Raw genomic sequence first — 17,779 nt, forward strand, 5'->3', positions numbered from 1 at the left:
AAGAATCGGTGATGTAGCGACGATCTCCTAGACGAAATTTATCTTCGCAGACACGCAGAAGATGTTCATCGTTTTGCTACCGAATTAAATTACATTAATAATGACGATTAATCACATTGTGTCCTTTGAAGCAATGGCCGAATCATCCAAAGTGAGGGCAAATATATTTTTTCCAAGAGCAGAGTCCCTTGATTTCGCCTTTTATCGACAGGTGGTTTGCACCTCTGTCTTCTTCTCACCCCGGACGATAAGAAAAGGATATCATCATCTAATTCTGCAGAAAAAAACTTATCTATCCAAATCTTATGCAATTTCTGTTTCTTTACTTCTTTACTTCTTAGAATAACATTTGACCCTCAGTTTCATCTCTAAGGACGGCATTTCTATCTAAACCGAATGAATTGATCCTTCTGTTTTGTCTCTTTGCCGAGGTGTCGATGGTTGGAATGGAAGTTCAATGATATTAACTAGCTGATTTTGTGAGATACAACTGTATTGAAAAGTTCAGATCTGACCTTGTGATTTGCAGATACTAAATTAGGTCAGTTTATCATTATTCGAGAGCTGTATCTGCCTACCTGTAATCAGAGACCTTCTTTGAAGTCCCAAAAGTTCAGGGGAATGACCTTGTCTACATTGATACGTCCAGATATTTTGTATATCCTTCTATACTGACTTTTCCAATCCTCTGGCTCTGTATCACAGGCTATTTCAACAGTAGAAGGTATATAAATACTAAATTACAGATTCTAGAGGTTAACTAAGCCGAGGAAATATTTAAGAATATCAAACTACCTATATATACCTTTGTCTTAGGATAGAAGCTCGCTTATCTATTAGTATACATAATCCAGGTCTGCTACAATAAACTGTTATTTATATATATATTTTAATCAGTTAAGAACTTATAAGGATATTCTATGTCCTATGTAACAAAGACATCTTGGCTTAGCTTCTCTATTAGGCTCTTCTCCATAAGTAGATAAAGGTATAAAAGCTATAATACAATCCTAATTCTAGTTATAACCAGCAGTATCTAGTTATATTTATCAAGCTCTAGGTCAGTACTATATAGACTATCTATCTAGACAAGCAGACTGCTATTAAAGTGCCTAGCTAGCCTGTAAGTAAAGATATTTGTATTCTAGATAAGATATATAACAGTTTCTAGTCTTCTATTGTAATTAGTCTGCTACTAAGCTATTTGTCACGGGATCTATCGAATTGGTAGCAAGCCCTAGCCCTATCAGGATCGAGAAAGATCCGGCCCATCCTATCGAGATATCTAATAAGATCGCGATACAGACCCGACGGAGGTTAATTCCGTCGGTATCATCGGATAATATGGGGTTGTGACGGTATTGATACTACCCTGATCCATATTCGATTCAGAATGGATCTCCGGACTCTTTGTTATATTAAACAGGCAATTGCCACTCGATTCTTTGAAGGTTCTTCAAGAATCAGTTTCATTGTCTACTATATATTACAGCTTTCAATCTCTACCAATCACCTGGTCAACTGGTCATGTTAGACCAGACAGTGGTAATAGCAACAATGTTTCTGGTCTACCCATCAGCATAAGAACAGAGTAAGACTATATAACAGGGGTGTATAGGTAATATTAAAAAAAATGTGGCAGGTTTAACCGAGCAGCCACATTATCCGTTCAGGGGCTTTAAGGTGTTTAGGTGCGGGGCTAAAGGGACTGAAGAGTAAAGCGGCAGGGGCACTTGCCTGACGAATCAAAAAGAAATAGGTAAACACAGACATACAACAGCAGGGATTCGCATGTGGTCACCCACCATACTACTAACCTGCCGGCGTGTGGCTTAAGTACGGCTGAGCGGACGGGAAGCCCTGTTCTCCACACCCTATGGTCGTATGTACTAGACACAGCTGGAAAGGGGGTTATATAGTAGAAGAATTGTTTGTAGAAACTACAAGTTTGAGTGCGTTTTGCTTCATCAGTGCCATTTGCGTGGGAATCCTAGGCTCTAGCGCTTTTATCATCCCATTTGCGGTATAACAGATTGATGCCCAAGAGTTACGCATATCACCCATCGAAGACATCGAAGAGTTTTGCTGACATAAACCTTGGAATATTTTGTGGTGTCGCCATTCCAGAGGAAAAAGAGCGTGCTAGTCATCTACATGTTGCTAGGTCCGTCAAGAGTTGAGACCGAAGGTAGGCTTTGGCCGCAAGCACGAGTGGCGCGTGGCCATTGGCCATTATTGGCATTGTGGGGATTTCGTTGCCTTTTTCACGCGTCTTTTTCGCCATTTTGGTTGGCACTACCCTTCTCCTTTCTTTTTGGTTACTGACTCGGAGCGTGGTGTTCAATGGCAAGTTCCTGTTTCCGATGAGAAGGCCTGCATAACTTAGTTTCTACTGAGTAAGGTTGCATCGGTTAAATAGAACTTTGAATTGAATTGAATCTTCTGCGCTTTCAAGTTTGTACTGCACGTCCTTAGTTAAGAGTCGATGAATTTTGTTACAGCTGCGGCCTATCACCACTCAGTGCTCTGGGGGAAGTGGCACGGTGGCACCCACTGTATGTATATTGTTGATACCGAACGCATCCGAGTCTTACAATGCCCCCAATTCAGAGAGACTCGCTCGATAAATGATCTACGCTAAAGCCTTGGCGATGGGGGCCAGGAAAGAGGCATTGAGTGAGTGCATATCCCACTGTATCGGATCTACGATTTCCGAGACTTCTCCCAGTGATGCTCTGCCTATCAGATCGCCATCTCGATCGGATGCGGATGTTCCGCCATCGGGACTCGGAGTAATGATCCTTCATGGGGCCAAAAACAAAGAAACGCCTAGTGTTCAGATAATTTGAATCCTTTTCGGGGCCGAAACCCCATGCGCTTGGGGCCGCCAGCATTGTCTGGCCGGGAATCTGCATCGGATGCTTAGGTATATGACCTCCAAGGACCCCCTCCAGCTTGAATTTGAACGCTACACATCCATGGATGTAATCAGCCAGTCCTCTTACGATCACTATGTTCTTCGGTAACTCCCTCCCATTCAATCCTGAGCAGGACATCCCCTCGCTCGCCGGCAAAGTCATTCTCGTGACCGGGGCCAACATCGGCCTGGGTAAGCAATGCGTCCTCGAATACGCCCGCCACCAGCCGTCACTGATCTGGCTAGTCGCGCGCACCCTCGACAAAGCGCAGACTGCGGCGGACGAGATCCGCCAACAGCTTCAAGTTGAGAACAAAAACACACCCCCCATCAAGCCCCTCGCCATGGACCTGTCATCACTCTCGTCCGTCACCACCGCCGCCCACACTATTGTAGCCGAGTCCTCTCGCCTTGATATTCTTATGCTGAACGCAGGCATCATGGCGGCCCCGCCAGGCCTAACGAGTGACGGCTACGAGCTTCAATTCGGCACGAACTACATCGGGCACGCTCTCTTCACAAAACTGTTACTTCCGGTCCTTAAAAAGACAGCTGCGATCCCGGACGCTGACGTGCGCATTATCTCGCTCTCGTCACACGGCCACGTCTACGCCCCCAAGGAAGGTGTACTATTCGACACCTTGCGCACCGATGCCGAGAGCTTGGGGCCTTATGGTCGTTACGGGCAGAGCAAGCTGGCGATTATTCTATGGACGCGCCAGATGGCGAGCAAGTACCCGCAATTTACGCTGGCGTCGATTCATCCGGGCGTGGTGCGGACGAATCTTATGAATAATGCGACGGGGAGCCCGTGGGTGATTAGGCTGTTGGGGATGGTTGCGAATAAGGTCGTGACGCCGGTGGATCAGGGCGTCAAGAATCAGCTGTGGGCGTCGGTGGCAAGAGAGGTGAAGAGTGGGGAGTACTATGAGCCTGTTGGGATTGGGGGGGCCGCAGACGCCAATGGGAGAGGAAGATGTGCTGGGGCTGAAGGTGTGGGAATGGACGGAGAAGGAGCTGCAGGGGTATGAGTAGGTAGTAGATAGGATAGGTATATTAATAAAGAATACGACTCCACTCTAGCACATCTTATGAGATATAGTAAGGATAAACTTGAAGTCAGACAGCCTGGAAAGATTATTGACATTACGAATTTATTAATTTTTGTTTTATCAATGGATATACAATAGTTGAAATATTGTTGAATCCTAGTTCATACTCATCCACAGTATATCACCATCTACACCATAACCAAGCCACCACCACCATACATGCTTGGATGAATATGGCCGGGTCTTGATCGAATGATCTTCAGCGCAACTTTGGGGGTCTTGGCAAACCTCAGTAGTATTGCATTGTATTTTGCATTTCATTTACTATTGTCTAGTTAACAAACAGCCATGATTCGTGAGCATATTGATAATATGAGTGTGAACTTGAGTCCATCCAATCGGACGCCTATTCTATGACCCCATGAGGCAATCGAGACTTGTTCAATCAAACACAATTCTAAATTCAAAAGATACCTAGGAACTCAAAGCCCAAGTCTCTCATACATTTTTCTATTCACATATTTATCGTGACATTCATTCCAAGTCCAGGCGGGATGGGATCTTCACAGAACGCTCTCGTAGTACGTAGTCAAAACATCCGTCTTGACGGGGCCAGCGACAGCTTTCAGTGCCTTGTGCGCTTCACATTCGGTATCGTAGTATTTCATATCATCCAGTGAGGCAAAGGTAGTCTTAACGGAGATGTTGAAGCCCTTGTTACGGGGGTCGTCGAAGGACTCGCCGGCGGCAGCGGCGAGGATGTAGGGCTTGCCGTCCTAGATGATTGCGCGTTAGATGATTTTTTTTTCTTCGGAAAGCAAAATTGCATGTGATTTGAAAAAATTGTAGTTGCAAAATAGGGCAGTATAGTACAGCGCTGTGCAGTGCAAGGGAATTCCATTCCCATTTCATACCTTGGTTGCGGTCTTCGCGAGCACCTTGTACTGCTCCAATAGGCGCTTGCGGTCCTCGGCCTTGGGGACGTTGAAAAGAGTGATGCGCTCGATCGGGGCCATGATTGTAGAGGTAGATGAGAATTGACGGAGGTGTTGAAGGGAGTGGGAAAGTAGATTGGGTGAGGCGCGGGGCATTGCAGTCTTTAAGGGCGGGTTGTGGTTGCGGCTGCGGGGAGAGTGAAAGATGGCGGGGATTGCGTCGGCTGTTTATTCATCGCTGTACCATGACTACTTAAGACCGATATACCCCGATTTTTGGCCCGGAGAAGCAGGATAGAATAATCTAGCTCCGATTAATGAGTTGGTTTTCTAATATCTTGATTATTGTCTCTTTTGCTGCTGTTGGCAATCTCTTCTCTATAAAATCGGATATAGTCATGTCCGAAGGAGTGCGGAACCTTCCTAAGAAGTGCGTCACAATTCCGCGCGGGTCTACCAATTCTGATGTTGAGCGGAAATTGTTAGAAGGATACCATATGATGAGCAATATTAGTCTAGGGAACTAACTGTATTTCATCTACTCTTTTGGATTCACTTCTCTCATCGACGTCAGACAGGAAAAACTGGTGTATTTGTCATTGTCACACTCTTGAAGGCTATAATCTATCTCCGCGAATATCCGATTCGACATGCATTGCTGAATTCTGATCAGTCCCGAGATCTAATGCTAACCGCAAAGAAAAAGAAAAAGACGAAAGAAGAAAAGACCGCATAATCACCAGATCACCAGTTACCCCGTAAAGCCTGCTCCCTCTCAAACGCCTCAAACAAACTTTTGAAATTGCCCGCCCCGAACCCATCAAATCCCTTCCGCTGAATCACCTCCAAAAACACCGTCGGTCGATCACCAACATGTTTCGCAAAGATCTGGAGTAAATACCCACGCTCGTCAAAGTCAACTAGAATATTCAATTTCTCCAAGACATCCACATCGGCCTCAAGAGACCAAGGAACGTGAGAAAGACGTTGTCTCAGATCGCTATAGTACGCCGGCGGAACGTTGAGAAACTGAACGCCGCGTTTTTGGAGATTCGTCACTGCTGTGACGATATCCTCTGTGCGAAATGCAATATGTTGGACTCCAGCACCGTGGTAGTAGTCGACGAATTCTTCGATCTGGGACTTTTTCTTGCCGGGCGCTGGCTCGTTCATTGGCATTTTGATCATCTCGTTCGACGAGGCTACCACAATCGAACGCATGGCCGAGTAATCGCTACACATATCCTGGTCGTCGACTGTCCAGTACCGGTGGAAATTCAAACACTCTTCATAATACCGCACGGCCTTGTCCACGCCTCCCCATGGCTGATTACCAACACAATGATCGATCTCGACAAAATCCACCGGAGGTAATAATTTATTGATTGGGTCTGCTTCGTCGGCCGATATGCTCCGATAACCCGGGAGAAATGGCGCCGAGGAAGAGTATTGGTCACGGTTGATTAATGAATGCACTGTGTCACCATACGTCCCGATGGTAGCAGTTGTGATCTGACCGTGTCCTTCTACCACGACGGTTCGCGGCTCTGCCTTGCGCGAGGCTCCATGCTCAATCGCCCGCTTCCAGATCTCCTCGATATTCCCCGTGACTCGGAATGCAACATCGGCGATGCCGTCCCCGTGAATGGTCAAATGTTCGTGGATCGCGGTCAATGTTGCACGGTCTTCGGCTGTGGCGCTTCGTAGGACTTTGTTCTCTGGGTGTGACGGTCCGCAAACTGGACTTGTGAGAATGAACACGGAGGCACCATTGGCAACGACGTAGCTGGTTAAGTAGGGTGATCCCGTCTCTGGTCCGCGGTAGGCGATTAACCTGAAGTTGAAGCGTGTGCTGTAGTAAGAGGCGGCTTGCTTGGCGTTGCCGACATACCATTGAACATGGTCGAAGGCGACGAATTCAGGGCCGAGGGAGGTTGGGAAGATTGCATCGTCGGGTTTGTTGGGAATGGACATCTTGCGGTGTGGGGAAGTAGTATGGTATGGTGTGGATGCGAGCTCGGGGTGAAAGATGGACCCGTCCACAATGGACGGAGAATAAGGTGGAATTGAGCTCAACAACAAAATGTGGTGCCTGAATGTCCGCAGAAGTTGGAAAAAGGAAGTGACTGTGAAAGTGAAAGTCAAAAAGTCCGCGGGTTGGCGGGGGGGGCTTTCTGCATAAGGTTTCAACACTCCGCTTCCCTTTTTCCTCTCCGCGGATAGGCGCAGCTTCGTTGAATTCATTCAAGATACAGGCTTTGGATTAAATAAAACTTGCTCGGTCTCCTTGAATCCACCCAAAAAGAGCTAGGTATTCCCTGCTATATTTCTTGCCTGTGGCTGGAAATGCAGTCCTGGCTGAACATGCTATGCCATTCATCCCTTGCATCCATGTCGTATGACATGTACAGTGAAACCACTTGTTGACCGCCCTGATCTCTGCCTTCCCAAGGGAACAAGTAGCTACCTGAGATGGAATAGAGGCCAATCTATTCCATCTCAGGTAGCTACTAGCCTCCCATTAGAAGGTGGGCAATATGTGGTTTCAAACTCTTGCAACGCCACTCAGTGGTATGAAACCTGACTTAGTCCACGCATAGCGAGCAAGACGTATCTAGGTCCCCTCATACTCAATGCAATCAATGTACTCAATTGATATGGAGCTTTGATAAGTCCAATTTCCAATATCCCACTCCATCCCAAGGAGGTGTTCGTTCGTGGATGTTTGCATCACCCGCACGGTCTGAGCCCGCGTCACTACTGCCACGTTTTGAGAGAAACAGAGAGCAGAGCAAAGAAGCAAGCTCAGCAGCCTCTTTTCCCAGCATACATTCAAGGTAAATCGATATTCCACCCAATAGAGTAATCAGATATTGTTGACGGGCTCCGGCCTGTTCTTGAAAAACACCTTGTAGCGAACAATCTCCACAACCTCCAGTTCCTCGGTATTTTCGGATGAAGACCGCTTCCGCAGAACAGCGAGTGGCTTTGGCAGCTTCTTCACCTCACCCGTCATGCGCTGGTACCGACCAACATAGAGGTACACCCGCTTCATCCACTTGGTATCATCCGGGTTCAACGGCGAGTAGTCCGGGAACATGAGTTTTCCGACCGGCGTCTCGAAGGTGGTCCCGTTGGAATTCAAAGGGGAGCCAGGGCTCGCATGTTGATCGTCTTCACTTTCGAATGTGGGTAGGTTGATCGTAGCTTGCAGCTCGAGGATTGCCAGGCCCGAGGGGGTTTGGAGGAGTTGGGGGAGAGGGTTGCTAGCTGGGAGGGAGCTTGGGTTTGAAGTCGTTGTCTCAGCGGACTTGAGGGATGTCGGGTGTAATTGAATTGAAGGCATGGTTTTCGTGTGTATGGTATTGTAGTTTGTGGTTGTCTTTTATCGCAGAAATGCTGGAGTTGCTGGAGTTGTTGAAGTTGAAGTTGAAGTTCACGCGCGACGTGGCTCGCGTTGTCCCCACATCGTGGGGTTACTCGACTTAAATGACCCCACGGATTTAATTCCTTAGTTCGAATCAGGCGGAATGTTATGGTTGTCTCAGGCATTGCTACATAGTTACAAACGTATTGAATATTATTTAAAAATATTCTACTTTGTGGTAGGTTCTCATCGATTCCCACTTTGCTAGCGATTGGCCGAAGCCAGGAGATATACGAAAAGGTCAGAGTATTCGATTTGCTTGTCAAGATATCATGGTCATCAGAATCATAAAGGCGAGTTTGAATAAAACTCGTCCGCGCTAATATACAGGAAATGTAACAAAATTCACAAAGTAGACGGGTACATCTAGTACATGTCTCATCTCACCCCATACTCGCCCCATAACAAGCGTTCTCAAGATTCTCCAACCCCCGAATAGCCTCCTCCCCAATATTACTCTCCATCCCAGCGAGACCCTGCAACTTCCCATATCGAAGATCACTCAACCCCCCCAACCGTCGATTGTAATCCCGACAAAAGCCCCTCCGCCTCGCGATCCACGTCTCCAATTTCCCGCTCAATATTCGCACAAGCAGCCTCCATCTCATCCAGCAGACTAGCAGTCGAATGAAAAAGCTCCTGATCGGTAGAGTTCTGACCAAAGAGATGAAGATCGACGTCCATTTCACGCTGCTCGTCCGCATTAGAACCTTCGACGCCGGCGGCCAGACTCGCCTTGCGGAGCTCGGCTTTTTGCCGCTCGCCTTGTTGCGTCTCTTGGTCGATGTTCTCATTTACCCGGTCCATGTCATGTTCGCGGACTTGCTGCAGTTCCCGATATAAAGTCCGGATGTGTGGGTGGCCTCGTAGGCGTTTGGGGAAGAGTTCTGTGAACTTTTGTAGGGAGAGAACTGTTGGCAGCGGGGCTGGGGAGAGCAGGAAGTTGCTCAGTATGGACTCTTCAGTGGGTGCCATTTTGGTTTCTGGATCTTGGTCTGAGATGTAGCTCTGCACCTGATAGATAGCTTCACTTTCGCTTGATCATGCGACGAGTGGTTAACGTCTTTTCGGCCTGGAGTATCGGGCGCGTCCTCCGAATGAAGCCGCGACGCGTGTCTCGCGAATTTTCGTGACGCCGATCACGTGGCTGGTATCAGGAAATTGAGCGACGGCGAGTATCCCTTTTGGATGGAGTTGGGTCAGTTGAGTAGGTCTTTTTTCAAAGAGACAATTTGCACGGCTGAGGTTGAAGTCAATTAGAATGGAGAGAAAGGTTTCGCGAACGGCGTGGGGTAAGGGAGTCTGGTCTATCCGATCATCGGCCAAGGTAGTTTGCTCATTTCAATTATGTGCCACACTAATAGTTGTCGCATGCCTAAATTTTGATATATAGCATTGGCTGACATGATGTATCGGCATCGTGAATAATTCATGCTCATCTGTAAATAACCAGGATGTTCCGAAGTTTGTCGCTAGAAGTAGGCACTAATAGTATGAACCATAGGTGTAAAGTGTCCTCGACCACAATGTATATAACATTCTCGGGCACATTGTATAATAGAGATGGACCAATTGTCCCTCTCATTAATGACTGATTGGATACGTCTAAGAGATTAGCGTATCATCTTGCACGACATTGGTCGAGAATATAGCTCCGGTACTACACCAAGGGCTCTCAGATCCAGTTCAAGAGAGCAAAAAACAGATCACTAACCCGATACTTCTACCAAGGTATGTCTGAATTTACCTCCTACTCAATCCTTTTCTAAATAATTCCCTCGGGCTTAACCTTGCCATGATCAGACTTCCTTCTTTTGTATGTCCAAGAGGAATGCCCCATCACCTCTTCCCGGGATAGCGAGGTCCTTTGCGAAACAACGATGCGCTGCGATAAAATGTACCAGTTCAATATCTGACGGCTTATTCCATGGATCTATTTCAATCATATGAATCTATAAAGTACCAAACATCAAATAAACCAAGGCTCATGGTGGTTGATCCTCGTGCAGCCCCGGCCTTAGCTTATGTCATTTGTAGCGCGGGTTCTCCAAGGGGAGAACCGCAACGCGCCCGCGCCGCCTTTTTTTTGAACCCAAGAGACTCCCCAGCCATCAGCCCTTCAGAACCCCACGACGTGATCAAAGATCAAGCTGTTCAGATATACAAGCTGCTCTGTATTGTCTCAAATAGTGCGCGGCTGAGTGTTCATTCCCACCGCATTCCAATAAAGACCCTTGGAAGTTCACCAGGACCGGGCCAGATTGCCCTCTTTCCATCGGGATATCGTCTTGCAGTCGACCATATCAGCAAATCCAAGTATAAAACTTGGCTCGATTTGCTGAAACCACGCCTCGGCTGCCTTTATTTCCGAAAGCCGAGTTCAAACGCGGCTTTGGTTGCCTTGAACCGTCGGCCACGACGACTCAGCGCATCGACACTGCTCTACCAGACGCGACACTCCCCGTGCTTTGCGTGATTGATTCTCTCTTCTTCTGTTCTCTTTGTTCCAAAAGCTTTCTCTCTCATCAAAAATCCCTATCTTCTTCAATATGCCCCCGTCTATGTACACGAAGGACGAGAAGGTCCTGTGTTTCCACCATGACATCCTCTACGATGCCAAGATCCTTGACGTGAGGCACAGAGACGGCGACAAGAAGAACCCCCCTTGAGTTCCTTGTTCACTACAAGGGCTGGAAGAATACGTGAGTCCCACCACCCACTCCCCCTCTGCCCTTCACCTGCTCTTTGAGAGACACGATCCTGCGAAATCGGATCTCGCATCAAGAACGAGGAGACGCAACCATCTTTCCATGTCTATTCTGGTCCAGATGCCCCATCAGCCTTGAATATCGCGTTGGATATTCCAAGGGAATTCCCTTCCGGTTGCCAGTCTAGCATTAAACTCAGAGAATACCGCTGACCACTTTCGCAGCTGGGATGACTGGGTTCTTGAGGATCGGCTGAGAAAGGCCACTGAAGAGAATCGTGAGCTTGCAGCTAATCTTCGTCGTGAGGTCGAAGCATCTGCTCGTCAAAAAACTGCTAAACCTAACAAAAACAAGCGTCCTCTATCTGACCGGGGTTCGGTCCGTGATAGTGAAGAGCGTGGCAGTTCAGTGCCCGGCCGCGGCAACAAGCGATCCAAGGGCGAAAATGATATTGAAAAGGTGAGTCTACTGATTCCATATATACACTATTCCCGCATCATCCGGGGCCCAAAAATTTCCTTTTCACCTCTGAACTCCCTCTCTCCCTTTTCCGTCGCATCTCCTGCATCATCCCCACCATGGCGCGCACCAAACATACAACAGGCCTGCCTGATCCCATACCCATTCCTCCGAGGCCCAGTCTCAGCGAAATTATCTCCCGCTGGCTCCATGACTCTGATTTGCAATTCACTGACCATCTCCGCGAACAGGAGGAAGCATTCCATATCCGCCCGTCCATCCGCATCGTGATGCCGGATAATCTGAAAGCCCTCATCGTCGACGACTGGGAACGCGTCACAAAGAACAACTCCGTCGTGAAACTTCCCGCCGAGAAGACCATCCGCCAGATCTTCCAGGACTGGCGTGACGAAGAGGAGCCCAAGCGCAAGGGCAACCGTATCGACATGGATGTCCTTGATGAAGTCGTCGCTGGCATGATGGAGTACTTTGACAAGATGCTCGATAAACTCCTACTCTACCGCTACGAGCGACCTCAATTCCGCATACTTCGCAAGAAAACCCAGCACGAGTCCGGTCCCGGAAATGGTCCGGTCGATGTCTATGGTGCCGAGCACCTGATTCGTTTGTTCAGTATGCCCCTCCCCCTCTATCCCTCTGTTGTATCTTGCATCGTGTGAACATTGCTAATCCCTTAAAGGCCTTCTCCCTGAACTACTCGCCCAAACCAACATGGACCTCCAGTCCACCCAGCGCCTGCGTGAAGAACTCTCGAAATTCTCTCTGTGGCTGAGCAAGAACTCGGAAAAATATTTCCGCACAGAGTACGTTCCTGTCGAAGATACCTACGAGAAATCGCCCAAAGCCGCGAAGGCAACGCGTTAAAGCATACACATGTCGAAATTAATGGGATGGGGCCGCGGAGTATGGCTTGCTGTTGAGAGTTGCGCTCGAGGGGATTTCTCAGGCGGCGGCTGTCTTCGCAATCAAGCATGTTCCTTCCCCCTTTACCTCATATTTTATCTTCTCTTCTCTTTTGTTTTTTTAATAGCTTCATTCGATATGTGAAGGTCTTTCTTCTCTCTTTCCATGTTTTTTATCCGGATAGGTTGGCTGTTTTAGCGAGTGGCTCTCTGGGAAACAATCAATCACAATTGGTGCTCACTTTCTTCAAGTGGACCGTGACTACTTCCACATTTTGTACGAGATATCTAGCTAGGTAACCGGTAGTCAAAGAAAGAAAGAAAGGTAAACAGTACCTATGCAATTTACCGAATATACTATTTCTACTGGATATCATGAACAATAACAGTTCTAGAGCAGGTAACTACTACCTACACTCCACCGACTAACATCCACCCGGACCACCCAGTGTGCATCCCTCCATTCATCCCATTTTTCCACGCAAATATGCACACACTACTAGTATATACCATACTACCACCCACTGCAAAAGAACTTGAAATCCCCCACTGCCCTCACCCTCACCCTCACCCCACCCCCAATCAAGAAACCAAATGTCGCGCATCATCAACAGCACACCGCGCCGCCCTCTTCAACTCCCCCTTCCAATCCATCTCCCTCCACCTAGTCCACGCATTTAATCCCTCCGGCGGCTGAATACTAAGCGTGTCATACCCCTGCTTGATAATCCGATGAACTTCCCGCGGAGAGAGGTTCTTCTTCTTAATCGACGGCAATGCAACGGGAATTGGTTCACCATCTGGTTTCGGACTCGGGGTCACTGTCGCTGCCACTGTCGCCGCTTGCTCGGTTCCATCAGAGTGGAAGAGGAGGGCGTAGAAGTGCGTTGAGACGGATAGCAGAGTATTGACTGCTGCAACGTGGATGCTATCCTGAGTTTGGGCGGTGGCGATTGAGGCAGCAGGTGTAGACTTAGACGGGGTTGAAGGGTAATAAAGGTCTCGGAATTTCGAAATAACGGGTCCGGTCTCGACGAGCTTGTAGAATAGATCGTCGTAGGAGGATGGGTCTGGGAGGAATGTGTCGCCTCCTGAGACGCAGAAGGCCATTAGCTCTGCGAGGGAGCTGGTTAGGGAGTGGATTTTTGGGTTGTTGGTTAGGTCGTTTGCGTAGGTTGTTAGGAAGCGCATTAGGGAGAGGAGGGTGCGCCATAGCTCGGACCAGTGGTAGTTCAGGCGGATTTTGTTGGTTGAGAGGTAGGAGAGGAGGCGGAGGGTTATGGCGATTGCTTGGCTGGGTTGGGGTGTTAGGTGGATTCATATTGAGTTGGGCAGGCGGGGCCTCGGGTGTATAGTTATAGCTGTTACTTACCAGTACAAGTTCACGTCTAGTCGTCGGCGGAGATTGTGGGTGATCGTGTCTATCATGATGTCGAAGATTACCGTGGCGAGGACACGGTCTCCGCCGACGAGAGGAAGGAAAGGTTGTCTCTGCCTGCAGATTCGGACCTTTCGCTTTCCGTCGTCGTTGCAGATGTGTTTGCATAGAGTTGGGTCTTCGACCAGAATGCGGAGGGTGAAGAGGCTCAGTTCCGCGTAGTGAGAGACTCTCGTGGATCGGTACGCATGCTGGAGGAGATAAGATGATAGGGAGAGGAAGCTCGAAAAGGGCGATTCATCGGTGTTTTTCTCCGACTTCATGTGGACCATGTGGTAGCCGAAAAGCTTGTTAGAGTTGGTGAAGTCGTATGTCGCCAATATGATGGCGGCTTCTTGAGCGGGACTACTAGATTGTGAGTTGCTTGATTCCAGATTGGAAGAGGGATGGTATCTTACAGCTCGGCAAACATTCCCTTCGCCTCTTCGGCGGTTGGGGGGTTCGCCTTGTTGTGTGTACCAGGAGTCAAAGCCCGGAGTCCAAAGAAAATCAGAGTATTTGTCAAGGACCAGCCTTCGGGGATGTCATCTTGCACGGCAATATAGCCATTGCGAAGGCCACCACATGCCAAACCGACACCTTTGGCAATTTTTTGGATACTCGCCTCGTTGACGAAATCGTCCAAGCGCAGCTGGTAGGGGTTCTGGAATTCAAACTTGTTATAGTTTGCCAGAAGCCCCAACAGAAGGAATGGATCGAACACTTCTAGAGCGGTTTCGGAGTCGTTGACATACTGCAGACGATTAACATATATTGCATGATATGTAGCAGTGCTTCATGTAGCATACCTTCATCATGGACGGGAAGAGGTCCCTATGGGTGAAATAGGAGACGAGGCTTGTCTTGTAGGCGCCACTGGTCATGGCAATGGCCACTCGAACGGCCTTCCGCCGCACCTCGACTAGTCGGATACCTAGGTCAGCTTTCTGTCTATCGAGTCAATTTAACCCTTGAGGGGAACCTACAGCTTGAGCCATTGCGAATGATGTTGTCCAGGGCGGTCACAAACTCTGAAATGACCCGATCGACCTCATCGAGTCCAGCCAGAACAGTGATTACATCCGAGCTGGGGTTCGTGTATTTCTTGCTCAAAATACTTGTCAAGAAAATGGTCAAGGTCTGGAAGTAATGTCAGCGATCTAACAGGAGCAGATCAACGGTGCGGCTGGACACTCACATCCAATGCATAGGCATCGCTGGGGGAAGTATTAGAAGCCGCCTCACGGATAGCCCGCAAGAATATATTTCTTGTCTGGGTCTGTAAGGCTGAAATTAGCGCTGTGCACGGGTCCAACGATCGGATCGAAGCAAGGTACTAACCTGCAAGCCCAAGGTCTCATCGGGGCTCAACCCATCCAGTAGAGCATGCAATTGGACAGAGTCGGGTGGTAGAAGAAAGAACTCTCTCCAAAAGCCCTCTGAGGGCTCTTCGGCCTCATCGGCAGGCTGGTGCAGACATATTGATATCAGCGTTGGGCGGAATCAAGGCTCACGTGGAGGGGCATACTTTGAAAAGCGTCTCATAAAGCTGGACGACCTTGGGCTGGAAGGTCTCCGGTCGACTCTGCTGGGTGAGGGGCGAGGCCTCCATAGTCGAGAAATGATCTGCACCAGCAAACAATTAATCAAATTGGATCACTGATGTTGGCCTTAGTTCTTTGAAGAGTTGTGTCGAGTCCGAGCAGCTTGGCACCAGCCACTTTGTCAGCGGATCCAGCCACATGTCCTTTAGGTGTAGGCGAATGATCCTACTGGATTAGGCTGGGAAGCTCTTAAGAAGAAGAGTAATGTGAATGTTATATTTTCTGTTTGGGGTCATTTCTTGATAGATCCCCTCGCTATGCTGACAATGGTAGTATGTATCCTATAGTATAAGTATACTTGCAAGTATAGCTGGCTGTTTAGTAGTTAGTGCTGTGTTCTGTGCTTGCCTTCTTCCGAGTGTCGGGGGATCCGCTCCAGCTCGAATGACTCAGCTGCCGATAGTCGGCTATGTGTTCATCGAAATGCATTACCATGTTGATCAAACAATCCGGATTGAATAATTATATCATAAACAATACTGAAAAGAAAGGACTATATTTAGACAATTAAAGTCAACACCTGCCGACCCTGCTGACCTTATTCATCTCATCAATAATCCCTGACTCACGCCATCACCGCGTGGCGCCACCAGGTGTCTTCAAATACCTCAACGCTGATTGGCCCCAGTCCGGGTCATGCAACCTTAGTCATCTAAGCGACCCCCGAGGGTGACCGTAGAACTCCTCAGAAGTCCAGTTGTTGTTCACCCACAACTTTCTTCTCCCTTCCCATCTTACCACAACATTGTCTCGAGCCAGCATTCCTATGCGTACATAACCGCCTCTATTGTCTCTCTCGACTCTTCGATCCCTTCTCTCTCCAACATCATGAGTTTTTGCACCAACATGCAGCGCCCAGTGACATCATCCGCCACTCTCCTCCGATGGCTCAAACCCTCGGGGCAGCGCTGCAACGCTCTGCGCTCCTTCTCTTCCTATGGAAACGTTCACCAGTCCTCTAAGCGCGATATGCAAACCGCCACGGCCTATCGCCCACACACCCTGCCTTCATCTTTCCCGATGCCTCGGAGCACAGGCGGTCCAGCCGAGGGCTCAATCTCAGCAGACTTCCCCTTCCCATCAGAATCCGCCCAGAAGTCTTCTCAATCAGAATACTCTCGATCAAACCTACGAGAGGCCGAGGCTCAGAAGCCCAAGCCCGCCACCACCGCACCTCCGAAGACTTCCCCGAAACCCCGTCGACCACTCCGGGCTCGCAAGGCCGCCATGAAGTTGACCCCCATCGCTACAGAGCAGCTTCGCAAGTTAATGGCGCAGCCTGAGCCAAAGTTCATTCGAGTGGGTGTGAAGAACCGCGGTTGCTCCGGTCTCGCCTATCACCTGGAGTACGTGGAGAAGCCGGGAAAGTTCGACGAAATCGTGGAACAAGACGGTGTCAAGGTTTTGATCGATAGCAAGGCTCTATTCAGTATCATTGGCAGTGAAATGGACTGGCATGAAGATAAACTGAGCAGGAGATTCGTTTTCCGCAACCCCAACATCAGTGAGTTTTCCCCGGGAAAGACCAACACCACACACAACAAGCTTTCAGGAGCCCACTCCGCCTTAGTCATTGCAATACTAACAACGTCTTACAGAGGAGGAATGCGGCTGTGGAGAATCCTTCATGGTTTAAATGCTCCCTTCAAAACGATTTCATATTCGATAACTTTCTCTCGGCGTCTCCCTTCGGTGCATCGGTCGGCGTTTTCTTTTTATCTATATGGTTTCCCATGGTCGTGGCCGCTCTTTTGGTCGAGTACATACGCTTGATATCCAGTCGATACGTTCTTCTTTGCTTTTTTTTTCCTTTGTCGTTTTATACCGATATCACCCCGTTCGATATTCCCCGGGTACGGGTTAAATCTGTGCTTTATACAGCTCTCATAGAGCCCGGCTGAATTGCTTTTCCGTCGCTATTGATTATCATTTGGCCGGAATTAGCTTTTCAGATGATGTGACACTAAATACTTGTACCATGGTATAGACTAGTCCAATGGACATGATTATGATTTGGAATGATACTCCTTCCCACTAAGTAGCCATTGTCTAAACTGAGGCTAGTTTCACACTTGCCAGTACTTGGATCAGTGGCATGACTCCAGGTACCTGAGTAGTATGACAATATACCTACTAGTTCCTACCTAGCAATTGCATTCAGCAAGATATGCAGAAACGCCTTCCAATCCAGGCACCAGAGCAACTAATGGGTATTCAGCAGGCAATGCTGAATATACCACATTCTACCAACAGCAAAATATAATTAATTAATCGAGAATACTAGAATATCTTTGAACTGAACCTCTTCCGATTCCTCTTATTTACAGCCAACTACGT

General features: G+C 48.3%; 8 protein-coding genes across 8 annotated transcripts; 3 read left to right on the forward strand and 5 right to left on the reverse strand.

Annotated features, from left to right (window-relative positions):
• Positions 1-3,012: 3,012 nt before the first annotated feature.
• Positions 3,013-3,948, forward strand: N7509_000862 (uncharacterized protein; the record flags this gene model as incomplete). Its single annotated transcript, XM_056625499.1, has 1 exon — positions 3,013-3,948. The coding sequence occupies one exon, from the start codon at positions 3,013-3,015 to the stop codon at positions 3,946-3,948; it is 936 nt and encodes a 311-aa protein (XP_056494081.1).
• Positions 3,949-4,532: 584 nt separating this feature from the next.
• On the reverse strand, positions 4,533-4,985 carry N7509_000863 (Dabb family protein; the record flags this gene model as incomplete). Its single annotated transcript, XM_056625500.1, has 2 exons — positions 4,533-4,745; positions 4,884-4,985. 2 exons carry the CDS (start codon positions 4,983-4,985, stop codon positions 4,533-4,535), a joined length of 315 nt encoding a protein of 104 aa, XP_056494082.1.
• A 663-nt stretch (positions 4,986-5,648) lies between these two features.
• N7509_000864 (4-hydroxyphenylpyruvate dioxygenase family protein) lies at positions 5,649-6,878 on the reverse strand (the record flags this gene model as incomplete). The annotated part of the gene is made up of 1 exon (XM_056625501.1): positions 5,649-6,878. The coding sequence occupies one exon, from the start codon at positions 6,876-6,878 to the stop codon at positions 5,649-5,651; it is 1,230 nt and encodes a 409-aa protein (XP_056494083.1).
• Positions 6,879-7,770: 892 nt separating this feature from the next.
• Positions 7,771-8,250, reverse strand: N7509_000865 (Ctf8 family protein; the record flags this gene model as incomplete). The annotated part of the gene is made up of 1 exon (XM_056625502.1): positions 7,771-8,250. The coding sequence occupies one exon, from the start codon at positions 8,248-8,250 to the stop codon at positions 7,771-7,773; it is 480 nt and encodes a 159-aa protein (XP_056494084.1).
• Positions 8,251-8,829: 579 nt separating this feature from the next.
• On the reverse strand, positions 8,830-9,306 carry N7509_000866 (Cnl2/NKP2 family protein; the record flags this gene model as incomplete). Its single annotated transcript, XM_056625503.1, has 1 exon — positions 8,830-9,306. The coding sequence occupies one exon, from the start codon at positions 9,304-9,306 to the stop codon at positions 8,830-8,832; it is 477 nt and encodes a 158-aa protein (XP_056494085.1).
• Positions 9,307-10,880: 1,574 nt separating this feature from the next.
• On the forward strand, positions 10,881-12,383 carry N7509_000867 (Chromatin modification-related protein eaf3; the record flags this gene model as incomplete). The annotated part of the gene is given in 5 exon segments (XM_056625504.1): positions 10,881-10,961; positions 10,975-11,033; positions 11,264-11,498; positions 11,750-12,131; positions 12,199-12,383. The coding sequence occupies 5 exon segments, from the start codon at positions 10,881-10,883 to the stop codon at positions 12,381-12,383; spliced, it is 942 nt and encodes a 313-aa protein (XP_056494086.1).
• Positions 12,384-13,003: 620 nt separating this feature from the next.
• Positions 13,004-15,450, reverse strand: N7509_000868 (ARMH3 family protein; the record flags this gene model as incomplete). Its single annotated transcript, XM_056625505.1, has 8 exons — positions 13,004-13,715; positions 13,794-14,207; positions 14,258-14,592; positions 14,648-14,772; positions 14,825-14,978; positions 15,037-15,117; positions 15,180-15,305; positions 15,367-15,450. 8 exons carry the CDS (start codon positions 15,448-15,450, stop codon positions 13,004-13,006), a joined length of 2,031 nt encoding a protein of 676 aa, XP_056494087.1.
• An 820-nt stretch (positions 15,451-16,270) lies between these two features.
• isa1 (Fe-binding Fe/S cluster assembly protein ISA1) lies at positions 16,271-17,078 on the forward strand (the record flags this gene model as incomplete). The annotated part of the gene is made up of 2 exons (XM_056625506.1): positions 16,271-16,946; positions 17,041-17,078. The coding sequence occupies 2 exons, from the start codon at positions 16,271-16,273 to the stop codon at positions 17,076-17,078; spliced, it is 714 nt and encodes a 237-aa protein (XP_056494088.1).
• Between the last annotated feature and the right edge of the window lie 701 nt (positions 17,079-17,779).

The sequence above is a fragment of the Penicillium cosmopolitanum genome (assembly GCF_028827165.1).
Source record: "Penicillium cosmopolitanum strain IBT 29677 chromosome Unknown utg000003l:1.0-3747932.0:1.0-3751027.0, whole genome shotgun sequence".
Classification (NCBI taxonomy): domain Eukaryota; kingdom Fungi; phylum Ascomycota; class Eurotiomycetes; order Eurotiales; family Aspergillaceae; genus Penicillium; species Penicillium cosmopolitanum.